We start from the raw sequence: 18,324 nt of genomic DNA, 5'->3' as shown, positions 1-18,324 counted from the left end.
TGGTTGCTAACAGGCCACGGACCGGTACCGGTCTGTGGCCCGGGAGTTGGGGACCCCTGCTCCTGAGCATTTCCATTTGACTTGTTCCAAGATGTGTCCATCTGCCTGCCTAGCTGCCTGCAACAAGAGCTGCTAGGTGACCAGACAGGGAAGCATTTCTGAAATGTCAAAAAGAGTGGATACTTTCAGCCCTCTTCATGTAGAAGTGCAGATGAAGAGTTGCTCACTTCTGACTTCATCAACCAAAATGCATCGGTAGAGCATTGATGCACATGGAACTTTGTATGTGATGATTTAAGGATATTTAACATGTTTACACCTCCGTAATTTGACAAGAGAAATGGTTATTTTCATTAATGCAGCCTTCCCCAACCTGCTGCCCTCCAGATGTGTTGGACTTCAACTCCCAGCATCCCCCAGCCAGCCATAGACATTGTAGCCAACACATCCAGAAGGCACGGGTTTGGCAAAGGCTGCATTAATCTGTTTCAGCAAAAACAGCTAGCTTGCTCATTGTGGCATAAGATCTTGTGGGCTAATCCCGCTTTGTCCTATGTGTGAGGTTGCCTCCTGCATTTCCCCACATGAGAGCTACATATGACAGAATCAGTGCTGTGTGAGGACCTCCATGTACCGCAACATAATGAACCCTTTTCACATCTCAGTGCAGATGTTCCCCAAGTAAACTGAAATGTCCCAGTGGCCAGATCAAAGGTTCTTAGCCTGATTCAAAGCAACTCATTTTTTAAGGAACAGTTCGGCCCTCCTCTTGAAGAACATTGAACATACATAATCATAAGATAAATTACTGCCAAATATTGGAAGCATGTTGTGACCCCCTCAATCAGGGAATGGTTGATGGAAGGATCAATCCTATGGGCCCTAGACTGTGTCTGGAGCGCCATAGGATACTTTGGATTCCTGGATCTGAGGTCACAGACAGTGCTCTGACCTTGGACCCAGGAGTCCAAGCTCCCTGCTCCCTCACCCTTGCAACCAGCACAGAGAGAACTGCGCCAGCTGCCTCTCCAAGGTCACAAAAGAGGATGGAAAGGGGACGGTTCTGTTAGGCGGGGAGAAGAGGGGACTGGGGAGGCTGGCTTATGAGGAATCCTTTGGCCTCCTCAGCCTCCTTCCCTCCATCTCCGCATCTGGGCAGGATTGCGTCCTAAGTGTTTGGATACTGCAGAAATGGATAAGTAAACCAAGTCAATACATAGAAATATGGAAAATTCAGATGTTATTCATACCACAGATGAATGGAATAGTTTTATTCTTTCCTGGAATTGTCACTGTGGACATATAAATCTTGACAGAACATTGTTTTGTTACAACCAGAAAAATATGTTTGCTCTCTTTTTCAGTCTGTATTGGATTTGATAGTTTTGTAAATTGAAATAAATAAAACAAAATTTAAAAATTATGGCACAGTTATCCTCCCACTGATTTGTCTACTTCATCCTGGCAGGCTCTAGAAGCATGTAAAGATGCAGGGTTGACAAAATCCATCGGCGTGTCCAACTTCAACCGTAGGCAACTGGAGATGATTCTGAACAAGCCAGGCCTTAAGCACAAACCTGTCTGCAACCAGGTAATGGTGATGAGTGGATGAAGCGGTGAAGTGCATGCTTGTGTTTCTCACATCTGACCTGCGACATTATCTATTTGCTGCTCAAGTATCGTATTGCAGTATGAAGACATCTTGTACGAAGTAGCCCTATGACTTAGCAGCTGTGTTTGAACCAGCGGAAGGTGAACATATGCTCTCAGGTTCCCACACCGAACTCCTGCCTGAAAGGGCCAGCCCTCCCATGAGTCAAGTTGAGAACCTTGCCTCAGGGTGTAGATTGAGAGGGGTGGTGGATCGCAAAGGGCACGGAACACACCCCTCCCATCCACCACCAGGAGGGGTACCTGCTTCCACCAGCTGCATTTCCTTGGCTGGCAGTGGTGGCTGTTGCTGTGGCTGCTGCCACAGCCTACCTGCTGTGGGGAATTGCCATTGGCTGCTGCAGCATTTGACATAACAGGAAAGCGACTGCCGGGTCTCTCTGGAGCGACCACTGGGTCCAGTGACTTGCTGTGAGGGTTATTCCCCAGAGCGAGGCATTGTGGGCTAGGTGGCTATGGAGACTGCCTGTGCTGCTGCCAGAGGAGGGGAAGGACCCCCTCAGAGTGAGGTATTGTTGGGAGAAGTTGCCCATGCTGCCACTGCAAAGATCACAGCAATTTAAACAGAAGGAATGGGGGGAGGAGGAGGCTGAATAGAACAAGGAGCCAACCAGCACATCTTCATTAGGCAACACGACCAATGATGCAAATTGAAGCACTACACAGTACAGATACAGGAGGTGTTTTAAGCCCAAAGAATGGAAGGTGTGTGATCAGTGGAGGCTGATGGCTCCCATTTTGGTGGGGTTGTGAATCCATTCCGGGCTTCAGTCAGAACCAGCCAGAACTCTAAAGGAGCTATCTGGGATTCTGAACCCTAGCCCCAAAATAGCTTCAGAACCTTGGATAGCTCCATTAGAGGTTTGGCTGAATCTGACTGAACCCCGCATGGATTCACAACCCCACCGAAAGTGGAGCCACAGGTTCCACTGAGTAAGATACACCTCGTGCAAGCATGAGTACAGACAGTTCTGGCAACACACTGCCCCTTTTTATGTTTTGCAGGGATATACTGCAGTCAGCCACACTGAGTGATCTGATCCCCTAACTGTGACCCATCCTCCAGACTGGCTCCCCCTCCTTCTCTTGGAGGACAGAGCTGTGTGTAGCTTGTCCTGTACCTCCTAAACCAGTCTGCTGCTCTGACCAAGTCACCCCAAATACTTTGCATTACAACAGGGATAGCTCACAACAAATTATTGTTGCTGGGAAAATTCATTTTCCTCTAGCGACTTCTAAAGATTGCAGTGAAGCTCAGAAGAAACAGGAAAGCTTTTTTTGAGGGGTGCAGATGACATCATTGTCCTGTTCATCAAAAAGTCCTGGTGCATGGACCCTGCAGCCCTGGATCCACGACACCACTGGTGACAATGGCCTGCTCAGCACCTGGAGGGAGGGAGTAGACCAGCCTTCCTCAACCGGGTGCTCTCCAGGCATGTTGGACCACAGCTAGGGATGTTGGAGAAATCTGCAGCAGAACCAAATGAGTTTGGATTTTCGTGAATCTGCCTCTCGGATTTTGCAGCAGACCGTCTTTCCCCCTGTCGGGTGGAATCTGCAGACATGTGAACCATTTTTCTAACTTTCCCGAATGTTGCACAAATTTCATTGTAGAAAAATACTCAAAATTTTAAAACACCTGGCCAAAAATGTGCATTTCCCCCATAGGCTAAAGCGTGAAAATATGCATGGGGGGATTTGTGCATTTTTGCACGTGTGAAATTGCACAAATGCGAATTTGTGCAAATTTGGTAACAAAAACATCCAATTCCAGCGATGGGCGGATGACAGAGTGAAAGGCACCTCACAATCCGCAAAACACAGAACGGATTCTATACAATCCGTGCATCCCTAACAACAGCCCTATCGTTCCCAGCCAGCATGGTCATTGCAGTCCAGCATGTCTTGAGGACACCTGGTTGGGGAAGGCTGAAGAAGACACTGGGGGAAATCAAAGTAAGGAGTCCTGAGTTAGTAGCTGGCACAGAAGCCACAGGCTCAGGCAGGGCTAACCTGTCTATGTCCAGACTCCAGCTGAGCTGATGACCTTCTGCTCCATTTCCTGCTCCTCCTCTGCAACCCCTCTATGAGTTGGGCAAGCAGACAGCCAGGTGCAGCCAGGAGCATCAAGAAATGCTCTGCCTCAGCTAGTAAAAATACAGGTCAGCACTCCTATAGCTGGCATGCTTCAGGCAAGAAGCTGATTGGTGGGGGATTCAGGAGAGATAAAAGGAAGGACTTCTTTACACAGTACATAGTTTAACTGTGGAATTCACTTCCACAAGATGTTGTTTGGATGGCTTTAAAAGGGGACTGGACAAATTCATGGAGGCGAAGGCTATCAATGGCTACAAGTTCTGATGGCTCTATGCTACCTCCAGTATCGAAGGCAGTATGCTTACGTACACCGGTTGCTGGGGAACATGGGCAGGAGGGTGCTTTTGCACTCATGTCCTGCTTGTGGGTTTCCTGCGATGGACCTGTGGTCTGATCCAGCATGGCTCTTCTGATGTTCTTATGAGATGGGGTGTGGGTACAGCAAAGCAACCTTCCTGCTCTCTTCCCAGCTCTCCCAACAATGGAGCTTCTGATTCCTCCATCCCTGCATGCTCCCCCTCCAGGCCATTTTTTGTTTTAAAGCAAGGGAGCTGCTGGTTTGGCAGTCCTTTTGCTCATTCTGCTGGGGAGGCCCCCAGTCCTCCACCCCAAAGTCCAGCCCTGAGTGTGGAGACTGCCTCCATGCCAATATGAGCAGCTGCCAGGGGAGTACGCTACTGGTGTCATGACTTTGACACACACTACAGCCCCCAAATGCAGAAGAACTGTTTAGGGTGAGGGTAGGAGGAGTCTAGGGTAGCTACCTATGTATCACCAAAAAAGAGGTCATTTGGATATTCTAATTTATAGATTTAGATGCAAATTTAGAAATAATTATTATAATCTAAATAGAAATGCAGGGCATCACACCATAGTGTGGAAGACTGTGACCAGGTGAGCTGTGTGTCTGCCGGTTCAGTCTGCTCTCCAGGTGCTCACTGGTTAGGGGCAACAGTTCTTGGGGTTCTTGATCTTTAAACTGGACTTGGACAGGACAGCGCTCCAAATAGAGAGTACTTCCAAAAAGGGGACTGTCCTCTGTAGAATAGGACCCTGGCCACCCTACAAATGCACAAATCCCTTTTCTTAAAAAATGGGGTGACGTCATCCTGGGTTGATAATGTTGCTTTACATCTCAGGGCCTGGTCTGAAGGTGCATCATGGGGCAATCTTGCAGATGCTAAGAAGCATGGTACACAGGAAGAAGCCTTGCACCAGGTCAGGCTATTTGTCCATCTAGGCCTGTATTGTCTACTCCAGGGGTCTCCAACATGGTGCCCATGGTGCCAGCATGCTCATGGACACCTCTCTTGATGCACTGCAGTCTTCATGCCCCTCCTGTATTTTATTTTATTTCTTAAGATTTTTTTAAAAATTGAAACTGGGAGGCTGGCATGCTTTAAATAAGTGCGTTCCCCCAGTGCCTTTATTTAGGTTCAGAAGAGTGGTTTGGGGGTTTGGAGCTCAGACCCCAGGTCTGCCTTGTACTTCTGCTACTGGACAAATTATTTTTCTTTTAGCCTCACCAGTTTGCCTTCTGGGAAATGAGTGTTTTGTAACCAGCCAGGCCCACCATGGCAGCCAGCTTCAGAATGGGCAAACCCCCTTGGCAGCCATTTTCTGAGCACACCGACAACACTCTCAAAATTCCAAATGTGCCCAGTGACCACAAAAGGTTGGGGACCCCTTGTCTACTCTGACTGGCCGACTGGCGATGGCTTTCCAGTGTGTGAGACAGAGGAGTTTCCCGTCTCCTGCTCTCTGCTCCTTTTTTAAGTTGAGATGCCAGCGATTGAACTTGGACCTTCTACATGCAAAATCGGTGTACTACTCAGCTATAGTCCCACCCCATTAATGGGAGACACCTTGGGTTGGATCCAGACTTAGGCACATGCAACTGGGCTGGCAGAAGTGGGCTTCCCCTCTCTTTCCCCTCTCCCTCAGCAGACCCTCCAGCCTCCTGAAAATGCTACACAGAAGTGTGGGAGACCCTGCTGAATGGGGTGAGCTGTGGTGAAAGGGGAAATCTCTGAAAATCAGGAGGAAGCACTTTCTGTGATCAGAGCCTTTCTGTCCAAGGAAAGCAGATCCTGGATCCAACCCCTCACGTACAGTACCTTGAGCTCCATGGACAAAACGTGGGCAATAAAACAATATGGTTATTACGCTATATTAAAGATGGGAAACAATGGCATATTCTTGAAGGACAGTTACTTTTAAAATTATATTGTGGAGAAGAAGAAAAGAGCCTGTGGCTTTGGCTGAATTTCTTGCCTCCCTGCACAGACATTTGAAACAGTGCCACCGCCATTTTTGGTGATCTCTCCACAGAGTGCAGCCATGTTGAAAAGGACCCTCCACCCACCAGGAAGCCGTGCTCAGAGTAATAACTCTTGCAGCTGTGGACCCAATACCTGAATGAGCATGGATGAATCCAGCTCTTTACTTTTTGTTGCAGGCATTTGGCCTATGTCTTGATTAATAACTGGAAATGAGATGCTCTGAAGCTAAGGAAGCTGTGTCATCAAAAAGAACCTAGTAATTTGTGGGTCTGATTATAAAAAGGGTTATCTAGGAGGTGTTGGATTTCTAAGCACTGTGCACTTTTTAGACAAACCCCCCTGTGAGAGGGCTGGAACACAGTTTTCTTGGCAACCAGAAAAGGTCAGTGTGTTCCACCAGCTTAAACTTGCAGTTGAAATGCATGGACTAGCCTAATTGAAGCCTTTTTGCACATCCCATAGAGACTCTAATTTTAGCAAAGGGGTGGGGAAAGGTTAGCAAGGACTAGAATTCATGCTTTACTGGGGCTAGTGTTCTAATCAACCTCACACACCATTAATCAGTCCTGGGATAAATTAGGACAACTCCTTGGAACAGATACTTCTTATCGATGAAATGTTGGCCTGTGTAGATAGTTATCAGCATCAATCTAGATATTCAGAGGCTTGGAGCAAACCAGTTTTCTTGTTCTCTTCTCCAAGGTTTCATCCCAGACCTATCACAGCTTTTCAAGGGAACTGTGTTTATGGCAAAACGATAAGAGGATGGCTTCATTATGTATTCCATTGAGCTCCAATCATATGCAATAAGCAATACCCTTAAGATGTCAACCTGGTTGTGTGAACTGATCATTTGAATGCACATACATGCAATTCTGTTTATGCAGAAGCCAAGGTTCTTTATCTGGTGCCCAAGGAACATCATCCTTGATGCTTCTCTGCCTGCTCCTCATTTCCTTACACACTCATAGACTCAGGGCTGGCCCAAGACATTTTGCTGCCTGAAGTGAAGAACAAGATGGTGCCCTTTCCCATTCCATGTAGATAAGTTGACTGGATTGGCAGATCAATCTGTCCAAAACTGATGATGGGCCATCCTCCTCTACTGCACCTAAAGGCAGCAGACTAATGTAGGGGGTTCAGAGTGGGCTACATGACACACAGGTAGATGGCAAACCTCTTGCTGCTTCCTCCCAGCATCTGTTGCCTGGAGCAACAGCTTCACCCTGCCTAACGTTTGGGTGAGTCCTGCATAGACTGAGAGCAAAGTAATGCCAATGGCTGTTACGGCTGTCAAAGGAAGCCACGACCCATGGATCCTGCAGTGGCCCAGCTCTCCCCAAGTTTGGGTGGATTCCACAGACTTGCAGAACATTTTTCCAACTTCCTGGAATTTTGCACAAATTTAGTAATAGATTTTTTTTAAACCACCAAAAATGCATATTTCCCCCATAGGCTAAAGCATGATAATGCATTTGGGGGGGGTATTTTGGGGTGTGAATTTGTGCAAGTGCGAATTTGTGCAAATTTGTATTTTTGTTTTTAAAGAAAAAAAATCCAGCTCCGTCGATGAATAGACAACTCAACGAAAGGTACCAGACAATCCTCAAAATGAACACAGAATAAATTTTACGCAATCCATACATCCCTAATGTCTCTGTTCATTTTAGAAGCTGGAATTTTGCTTTCTCCTGTATACAATTTAAAAACAAAAACAAAAACTCAAGTTCTTCCTCTCCTAGATATGAGGAACTTTGCAAATTTGGTAAATTCATATCAAAAATCAACTGAAATGAAATGGTCACCCATCTCCACCAGTCAAATTGGATAGGTCCAGCTATTCGTGGCATGGAGAGGACCAGGATGTGCCTGCCTGCCTCCCATATAGCTGTCAAAAAGGAGGAGCCTTTCAGAAAAAGAGGCGACAACCCTGACTAAACACCAACAGTTGCAGGGGGTTTGTAACCAGGTCTTTCATGCATTTCTTCATAACTGAGTTCATTGAGGCTTACTTCCAAGGAAGTGTGTGCAGGTTTGCAAACACAGTTGTGGTTTAACCTGAACTGCCCTTTGCAAAATTATATTGGAGGCTGACAGTGCCGGTTCCAGTTTTTTTAGTACCCTTGGGCTAAACACTCTTCAAATGGGGCCCCTCCCTCAGTGAATCAAGAGGAGGCTGGACAGCCGTCTGTCAGGGATGCTCTGACTTGGATTCCTGCATTGAGCAGGGGGCTGGACTCGATGGTCTTGTAGGTTGGACTTGATGGCCCCTTCCAACCCTACTATTCTATGATTCTATGAATCTACCTTCTCACTGCCACTGTCACCAGCTCCTCTTCCTCACCACTGCCACCACTTGCTTGCTTGACAGGGAGCAAGTAGGCAATGGTACCTATTGCTCGTCCTTCACACCACCACCATTGCCTGGGCCACAGAGAAAGGCAGGTGAACAAGCAGAATGTAGTGGTGAAAAGCAGGAGCAACTTTGCGGGACTCTTGTCAGGACTGAACCTCATGTTCTCCTAATCACACCCAGCAGAGCTATGCATGGGGGTGGAATGTCAGCATGAAAACATCTCGAATGGCTAGCTCATGGTCAAACTATGCAAAACACTGAGCACTGTAGAGGCTTCCTTGAGATGTGGGGTGTGTGCATATGTGTGTGTGAATTTGTTTGGAGGCTGCAGTCTGAAGTGGAAAACCTATGCAGGGAGAAGGGCTTACTCACTCCTTTTGGTCACTCACTGAAAAATATACCCTCAGCATGTTTTCATTCTGCAGGGGAAAAGGTACAGGTAGCTTAGCTGTTGCTTTTTTAAAAAACCCTTTCTTGCTGGTTTATTTTATTCTGAATCCAGTTTTCTCCAATTTGTCTGTGTAGGTTGAATGCCACCCATATTTCACCCAACCCAAACTTTCGGAATTTTGCAGACAGCATGGCATCATCCTTGTTGGGTACAGCCCTCTTGGAACATCAAGAGATGAAACCTGGTAAGATTTTGTGTTGAGGGATATTTGCTTCATTAGCGAGATGACCTTAAAGTTTGGTAAGCCTCCCGTGGCAGTGTAGGAGCTGGTGGCTCTGATTTCAGTGGGGCTGTAAAATCCTTTCTGGGTTTCAGTCGGAACCAGCCAGAACTCTAAAGGAGCCATCCAAGATGCTGCACCTATTTGGGGGATTGGGTTCAGCACCTTGGATAGCTCCTTTAGAGTTCTGGTTGGTTCTGACTGAAACCCGGAATGGATTCACAGCTCTCCCCCCCCCCCGAAATCAGAGCCACCACCCTCCACTGGGGGTGATAAGTACATCAGCTCTAGGGCATGCATGCTTCCACCCCTGCCCATTCCAGGGGGGTGTCAGGGGAATAGGACAGCTTTGGATCTGCCTCCCAGCACCCCCCCCTTTTGCCATTACTGCCATCAGAGCTCCAGCAGCAGAGTTTCAAGGATGGTGATGGTTTCCGCACCCACAACAGGGTGGCTTCCAAGGGTGGGCCTCTTCCCCCCGCAGACCTCCCTCTCGATAGGTACAGAAGAAGATCTGCTTTATCCTATGTCCCCTGGGATGCCTTTCCAGGGAACCAAAGGACTGCAGCCTGATTGTGTCTACGAATGACTATAAATGTGACCTTGCTTCAGTCCCTTCTCTCCCCCAATAGATTTCTTTTGGTGATTCAGCTCCCACACAAGGAAAATCTGTTTGTTTCATTTTTGTCCCCCTTGCAACAAGGGTTAATGTGTCTTCCCCTCCGCTACTGGATGACTCCTTGCTGAATGCCATTGGGGAAAAATACTGCAAGACAGCGGCTCAGGTGGCACTCCGCTTCAGCATCCAGCGAGGGGTGGTGGTTATTCCCAAAAGCTTCAATCCGGAGCGCATTAGAGAAAACATCCAGGTAACATTGATCTGTTTCATGCAGGAGTGGGAGAACTCATGGCCCCCGATATGGTTTTGGACTCCAACTCCCATCAGCCCAGCTAGCATGGCCCATGGCTAGGAATGATGGGAGTTGAAGTCCAGCAACCTCTACAGAGCCACAGGTTCACCAACTCCTATTGTTTTGAAACAGCTACCATTCTTTCTTTCCATCCCACTATAGAAAGCAGCGACATCCTCCAGTGTTGCTTACACAAACAAGGGGCCTTGTCGACGAGACAGAATGAAGGCCTCATCCCATGGACTTCAACCTTTTCTGACCTGCTGGGACCCACGTTTAGCCTAGCCATGCATTTGGAGCCCCATGTCTTGCTGTTGTGACTTAGCTTAGTTCAGGCTGCCCTCCAGTCGTGAAAACCATGGAGAACTCTTCCCCTGGGTTGGACATCTCTTCCCCTGACCTGGAAATACCAATAATGCCTCCCTCCATATTCGGTGGCCCCAAAGGCCATATTCTCTCCCTTATTCTAAAACAAGAGTGGGGTACCTCAGGGCTGGGGATTAAACCTGCCCCTCCGATGGTCAGATTATCACTCCCCGGCCACTTTTCCCTGGCCACCTATGTTTGGGTGGTTTCCTGGCAGTTGTGCAGTTTTGAAAGACTGAAATGCCTCTCCTAAGGCTTATGCATTGGCAGTAAGAGCTTTGCGCTAAAATATGCTGATATTTCTGGCCCTGCCCCATTTCTCTGAAATGGAATTCGTCCCTTGAAATGAAAGAGAGTCCCAGTCCTGGTTCCAAAAGCATCAGGAGTAGTTGTGATGTCAGGGTTAGAGAGCTGGACATGGCCTAGGTTCAACTGTTTTAATGAGCAAGAATCCCACTGGGGGAGCTTGGGCCAAGTATGACCTCTCAGCTTAACCCGCCTCACAGGATACCATAAAATGGGATAGCCCCACATGAGGTCTATAGGCTGGCCTTCCTCATCCTGGTGCCATCCAGATGTTTTGGACTACAATTCCTAGCATTCTTAACCATTAGCCAAGCTGGCTGAGGCTGATGGGAGTTGAGGATCAATATACCCGGAGGGCAGCAGGTTACGGAAGTGCTTTAGAGCTTCAGTCATAACATCTCACCTTTGGAATTTCTGTTGAGGGAGGATCACCTGCTAACATATTTTCCGTTGAAAACCTTTTTAGTTGCCTGGCCCTTTTATCTGTGCATTGCTTTATGCTGCCATTTAAAAAATAACTCTGTGGCTTGTTGAAATCATTATTTTATTGTGCTTTTAATATTGTTACTCCATACGCCACTGTGAGAGCCATGGCTGAAGAGCAGCTAACAAATACCGAAAAATAAACTAAAGTAAAATGGTATGATACAGATCTGATACAAATAAACAAACCTCCCAAAAGTCTTCGCTGGGTCACAGGCTGATGAATATCACTTGAAGGACAACTGTTGAAAGATGTATTGTGCGTGGTTATATACAAGATCTGTGACAGGTATCATACGTGCAGGTAATCAAACAATAAAACGATATGTGTGAATTTGGACACGGATCTTACAACATTTGTTAACTCAGAGAATGGGGATGTAAGCATCATCAGTCACATACATGGAAAATAACTGGTGTTTTTCCTGCCCTCTGTTTCTGCTAAGATCTTTGACTTTTCCCTCACTGAGAAAGAAATGAAAGAAATTGAGGCTCTGAATAAAAATACCCGCTACGTGGATTTGTTCATGTAAGTACCAGTACAATTCCAGACATGAAGTGTGTGGATAAAAGAGCTGTTCTAATGCAAGGATGGGGAATGGTGTGGCTGTCCAGATCAGCAGAATGAGCTGTTGGACTACAACTCCCAGCATGCCCCAGTCAGCATGGCCAGGCTGGGGCACGCCAGGAGCTGTAGTCTGAAACATTTGGAGGGCACCAACTTGGGAAAGGCTGCTCTAGATGTTGTTGGACTGTACCTCCCATCAGCCCTCACCACTGCCTGCTGGCTCAGGCTGATGGGAGTTGCAATCCAACAACATCTGCAGGGCCACACTTTCCCTACCTCTGTTCTCATGCAATACTCACTGCTGCGCTATCACTTTTTTCTTTCTTTAAACAAAGGTGGGGCCTGTAGACCATCAGTGGCTACTTGTCCTGGTGGCTATATGCTACCTCCAGTATCGGAGGCAGGATGCCTACATGCACCAGTTGCTGGGGAGCTGTGGCAGGAGGGTGCTGTTGCACCCATGTCGTGCTTGTGGGTTTCTCGTGGGCAGCTGGTAGGCCCTGTGTGAACAGAATGGTGGACTAGGTGGGCCCTTGGTCTGATCCAGCCTGGCTCTTCTGATGTTCTAGACCCGAACTCTAGACCTCAAGATACAAAATATGCACCAAACTGGTGGGAGCCTGTTCATCCAGACTCAGTCAGTGGTGCAGCTAGGGTTGGACCTTGGGGTCCAAGGCCCCACAACCCAGCTGCTTCCCCACCCCCAAATGACTGCCCAGACTGCGGTAGGTGAAGGCAGCAGTGGCAAAGAGTCCTGGCCTCAGCACCTGAGCTGTCATGACCATGCCAGAGCCCACCGGAGTTGAAGCTGCTTGTTTATTATCAGAATAGTTTAAAGTCTGGGGGTGGCCAGGCTGAGATGTACATAGTGACAGATGCCCAGGTTATTATTTTTCCTTTTTTTTCTCCCACAAGATTGTGCTCACCCTCAAGTAAATTGCATTTAGCATCAGAGCAGGAAGAGCAAACTCCATTTTATTCTTGCAATTTTGATGGTGCTGTGATTGAAGTGAGCATGAGCAGTTATAAAGCATGGAATGGCCATGGCGTGGGAAAGAGAGAACTACCCAAACTTTCAGCCAGCTCTAAGCATGTGGGGGCCATCAGGTCTAGGGCCCAGGGACAGAGGCTGGCCCCGCCCACTGTGCAAAATGCCAGCTCCAGCCGCCTGAGCCCAGCGTTCTTCTCTGGACTGGCCAGACACTTGCTTTCCTTTGCCCAGCGCTGGAGCCTGGGTGGCTGTGGCTGACACTTGCCATACATCAGGGCCCTAGGGGCATTGTAGGGGAATTAAAATGGCAGGCACCAAGAGTAGTGCTTGCTGATTAGACTGGCTGTTCTGCTGTGGTGCCCATTTGCCACGTCAAAGTAAGGGGAGAGGAGGTGCTGCCCAGAATTCAGCACAGTAGTTATATGCCCTCCCCCACTCCCATGTTTGAGAGAGAGGGAGAGAGGGCAGGCCATGACAAACCAGCATTGTAGTAAGTACGTATTTCCCACTGCTGTCAAAGAGCTGTATCCAATCTTGGCTCCTTGGCGCATATGTACCTGTTTGCTACAGCCATAAATCATGCTTGCGGCTGTGCTATATTTTCAAGAGCTTTGCGTGTACCCATAAAAAAACCCCACAACCCAGCGTTCTGACCCAATTCTAGTTGGTTTAATGCTGTCTCCGCCTTATCTAGCTGCTCCTATGCAATTCCCATTAGACGAATGGTGCTTCCATACGTTACGCCAAGAGTGAGATTAGGGTACAGATGGGACACTCAGCCGGACGCGCTGCCTGTCGGCGTGTTTACAGTTCCTACTGCTGTTCTGGCAGGACTGTAGGTCTTAGAGGAGGGCTGCTCCGTGATGGACAATGCCCACCTTGACGACAAAGAAAACAAACAACTGCAGTGAAAGTCTTGTATTGCCAGTCACTGCATTAGCCATATCGTGTTGTGTTTCCCACTGCTGTGCTGTCTCTCTTTCAGACACCAGCAGGAAGGGGGATTAAACACTAGTCATTCCACAACCCAGCCTTCCAGGCAGGTCAGATTATAACTCCCATTATCCCCTGCCAGCATGGTTATTGGCCAAGGTGGCTGGGGATGATAGGAGTTGTAGCCCAACACATCTCAAGGCAACCAGGTTGGGGAAGGCAGTACTAACCACTGTCATGTTGTTCTTTTTATTGTCCTACACTTAAGCTTTGAACAAGCAAAGGGATGGAGCACTTGCAGAATCACCCAACATAAGACGTATGTTTGTTTGTATAGACTGCTTCACACTTCCATGAGTTTGCTTCTCTTGCAGCCCCTGGCCCTAGAAGCAGCACCCCAACAGCTATGATCCCTGAAACTCAGCTTTCCCCAACTTGGTGCCCTCCAGATATTGTGGACTTCAACTCCCAGAAGCCCCAGCCAGTAGTGCTGGGAGTTGTAGTCTGAAGCATCAGGAGGGAACCAGTATGGGGAAAGTTGCTGCAACTCATTTATCAAGCACCACTGACAGCTCTGTCAGTGCTTGGTATTTCTGCTTTATTATGTGGACTGGCTGCTCTGATCGGAAGCATCAGTTGCTTAGAAAAAGACATGCATACATAGCTAAGTTGGCTAAGAACTGCAAGAAATTGAACCATGGCGAAGTCCTCACTGTGGCAATTCTGTTGATCCCAAAGCCTGAGGGAGTGCTTTGTGATTTCTGGGAAACGTGGAATTTTTTATATTCACTCATAAGAAAGATTTAGGAGGAGCACAGCACGTTGTATTATATGAGGCTAACTCTTCCCTAGGGACGACTTTACACCACTGAAGTTACTGTCAAGTCTGCAGCAAAACAGACTTGAAAACAATTGCACAAAAGGACGCCAGCTTTCCTTTTAAACGATGTCACTCTCTAGGCTCCTGGAAGCTACTTGGGCCATTAATGTCCTTACATAACCAAACACAGCATCCAAGATCCAGGTTGAGTCCCAGCTGTTTAATTAGAAGGGGGCAGCGAGGTCTAAACTGGACACCTGGCAGGCCATTGCAGGAGGCGGAAGAGATGACAAAAAATTAGATCCAACCCCCACCCCCCTGCCCCACCCCGCAGAGAAGCTGGGTGTGTTTGCCAGGTCAGGGAGCTGCAGGAAGCTCCATGCACTTTAGGCTGCCATTCTTACTGTATGTAGCGAGGACGTGGCTTACTGAATCTAACCTTGATAACGCCAGCCAATTAAATTTGTTTCAATTGCGCTAACTACAGCGTAACCACGCTGCTTATCGAGGCAGCATCTTGGAATCTGAGAAGGTGGAAAGAGGAGGAGACTCTTTCAGCAAATGTGCTATTTTTTCTATTTATTTACAGGATTTATATACCACTATATATCTAACAAGATTCCCAATCAGTGAACAATAGAAAGAAAAGAAAAAAGCACTGAAGTACAGAATTAAAATCTTTAAAATCAAATTATGCCAATAAAACCATGGCTGGCCAGTCAGGGAAGGCTTGTTGAAATAAAAAATGTCTTCAGCGGGCACCGAAAACAAAAACGTTGGTGCCTGCCTGACATCAACAGGCAGGGAGTTCCACAGAGAGGGAGCCAGTACACTGAAGGCGCTACTGGAACTGGACTCTAAACAGACCTCAGCTCCATGTAGAACCGCCAGGAGCACCTCATCCTCAGTGACTGGGCAGGCTGGTAAGGGAGAAGGCGTTCTCTCAAATATCCTGGTCCCAGGTTGTTTAAGGTTTTATACATCAGTAACCAAACCATAAACCTGGCCCAGTAATATTTATCACATTTATAGTTTTAGAGACTCCTCATAATTTAGGAGCTCTGTAATAAGTGTAACACATATCCACACCCATCCCACACATGTTTCATACATAACTCTTGGAAAGACAAAAAGGACATGTCCAAACACACTTCCATCAGTCTTGCCTTCCATTTCGAAATGATGTCTTTGAGGAAAGGAAAGGTTTCTGTCATTCAATGTGGCTCATAATATTTTAATAAGGTGGTGGTGGGAGATCAGGGGGTATGGTGGGGGAGCTAGGGGTCTTTGGATCCAGCAGATCCAAGGCCTCCCCAACACCCCCAGAAACATCCCATTTTTGGCCCATTGCCCACAGAACACCGCAGACAGTATGAGCAATGGTGGTGCAACTGCCCCAAGGAGGCAGATGGCCATTGGCAGTGGAACTCACTCTTTGCCTGCCAAGAAAGGGAGGCCCACAGGGCCCCCTCAGCTGACCTCCTTGGAGCTCAGGATTCCTCCCTCAGATACACAAAGTATTAAAATCCTTGCCATAAAGATTTAGGAAAAAACCCACCACAGAAAGAGTGATAACAATCTAAACACAGCACCATAAAACACAGAAATGGCCGTCTCCCTTGTCACTTTGCAAAGGCATCTCTTCCTAGAAATACAGAAAGCCAGATTTTAAACTCTAAATTTCAGAGACCACCTCTCTAAAATTGGGTTCTAGGGGCTTTTAGAACAGGGGTGGGCAGAAGGTAGACCTCCAGATATTGTGAATTTCAGCTCCCAGCATTCCTGACCATTGCCCATGCTGGCAAGGGCTTCTGCAAGTTGAAGTCCAAAACATCTGAAGCTCTACCTTCTGCCCAGCCCTGTTTTAAAGCCTGCTTTTTGTATACTCTGCTTTCAGCTTATTTAGACTGAGTTGGTTATCTGAAGAGAGTGCTGCCATTTGAAGTTCTGTTGGGTCAAGTGCATAAACAGAGCACAAACCACTTGGCACTTCTGTTGTGGAAGCCCTATTGAAAATGACCGCATACCTCTCATTCATTTCGATGGGTGCCTTGTGCAGACAAACGTACCAGTAGATCGTCCACATCACAAGTACCATCTGTGGCCCATGCATAGGGCTGTGTGGTTGTCTGTATGTATTGTCCCTATTAATCATGACTTCTAATCCCCTACAGGTGGAAGGACCATCCTGAGTATCCATTCCATGAGGAATACTGAAAATAAAGTGGATCCAAGAGTGTATTCTCAGTTTTAGTGTTCATCACTTGTTCGTTATCTTTTAGTTTTGTATCTACTAACAGTAAAACTTAAACTTTCTACAGGTCATATGACCTATCCTGCCCCAACTCTCAATTGTATGTTTTATTATGAATATGGAAAGTAAGGCCCTTTCAGAAGAGCTTTTTTAATACCATGTTCAGAAACAAATAAAATTTGAATATTGTGACTTACACTTTGCTAGAGGAGAGTCAGATTGATTTTTGTTTGAAATGAGATTTTAAAAGCAGAAGGCCTTTCACTGCCTGCCTCAAAACTTGTCATGTGTAACAGATATTAAAGAATATTTCTGGTTAAACTTCTGTTGAACCAAAACTGTTGGATGCAAAATCAAGAAACACGGAATGAGAATGGCAATCATTCAAAGGAAATCTGGATGGGATTGTTAAAAAAATAATGTGATTGTCTTCTAGATCAGAATGTTCCCTAATCTTAGGTTTCCTTGGCACCTGTGCTCATCTTATGCTGTTTGTATAGAAGGAACAATGGACCAGTGCCATCTTTGCTTTTCTCTTTAGAGTGAAGTCAACACTCCATTGTATAAAATGAGAATACTTGCTATTGTAGCATATCTGTAGCCCTGGTCTATTTCTGGTCATGCACAATTAGGGCACAATCCTATGCATGTTTAGACAGAAAAAAGGCCCACAACTCCCAGCATGCCCCAGCCAGTTCATTGATTAGTTATATCCCACCTTTTTTCCTCCTTAAGGAACCCAAGGCGGCGTACATAAGCCTCCTCCCCCCATTTTAGCCTCACAACAACAATTCTGTGAGGTAGGTTGGGCTGAGAGTCTGTGACTGCCCCAAAGTCACCCAGTGAGCTTCCATGGCCGAGTGGGGACTAGAACCCGGATCTCCCGACTCCCAGTCCAATATTCTCACCACTACGCCACTCTTGCCCCAGCTGTAGGCCCTCTGTCTGTCTAAATGTGCATAGGATTGCATCCTTAGCCACTCAACAACTAGCATCCTCCTTGATGGCAGTGCACATTGTGACCTGCATTAAAAATGCATCTAGCACAGGCATGGGCAACACACAGCCCATGCTGCCAAAATGCAGCCGCTGCAAAAATAAGTTTTTAATGAAAACTTTTTGCTTTTAGTGTTAAGGAGTGCTGAAAGGGCATAATTTAGCTTGTCCTGAAGATAAATTTGACCATTTCAGTGCTTCATAGCCCCCACAGGGTACTAAAAGTGTCAAATTTAGCTTGAGAACAAGCTGAACTTAGGCCTTTTAGCACTACGAGGAAGGCTTTTAGCCTGCCTCGATTGATCAGCCACGGGTTTTTTTGGCACTCTGTTTTTAGAAAACCATAGTTTTTTAATATGGTGTTTTACTCTTTTTACCTTTTTATTCTTTTATCTCTTATTGTTCACTGCTTTGGAATCTGTTTAGATGAGGAGCAGTACACAAATGTTGTAAATAAATAAATGATAAATACAAAGCAGTTTACCGCTGTATTGTGGCGGCAATCTGCTGATTTGGATGGGGGCACCCCGCAGACTGCACAGCACCCACACTCCGTGTGTGTGTGTGTGTGTGTGTGTGTGTGTGTGTGTCTTGGGGGGTAAAGATACCCCTGGAACCC

At 46.9% G+C, this 18,324-nt stretch overlaps 1 protein-coding gene across 2 annotated transcripts in view; it reads left to right on the top strand.

Moving 5' to 3' along the window:
- AKR1D1 (aldo-keto reductase family 1 member D1) overlaps nucleotides 1-17,297 on the top strand; it is a 79,663-nt gene extending 62,366 nt beyond the window's left edge. For both annotated transcript variants that reach the window (XM_084809545.1, XM_084809544.1), the window contains 5 exons: nucleotides 1,469-1,591; nucleotides 8,932-9,041; nucleotides 9,781-9,946; nucleotides 11,590-11,672; nucleotides 16,630-17,297. In XM_084809545.1, coding sequence (XP_084665671.1) covers nucleotides 1,469-1,591; nucleotides 8,932-9,041; nucleotides 9,781-9,946; nucleotides 11,590-11,672; nucleotides 16,630-16,672 — 525 coding nt within the window. In that variant the 3' untranslated portion in view covers nucleotides 16,673-17,297. The remainder of the gene's footprint in view (nucleotides 1-1,468; nucleotides 1,592-8,931; nucleotides 9,042-9,780; nucleotides 9,947-11,589; nucleotides 11,673-16,629) is intronic.
- The last annotated feature ends 1,027 nt before the right edge of the window (nucleotides 17,298-18,324 follow it).

Source organism: Heloderma suspectum, chromosome 7 (assembly GCF_057233095.1).
Source record: "Heloderma suspectum isolate Gila_16-S chromosome 7, 16-S_ref, whole genome shotgun sequence".
Lineage (NCBI taxonomy): Eukaryota > Metazoa > Chordata > Lepidosauria > Squamata > Helodermatidae > Heloderma > Heloderma suspectum.
This window is presented reverse-complemented; position numbering and strand designations above follow the sequence as displayed.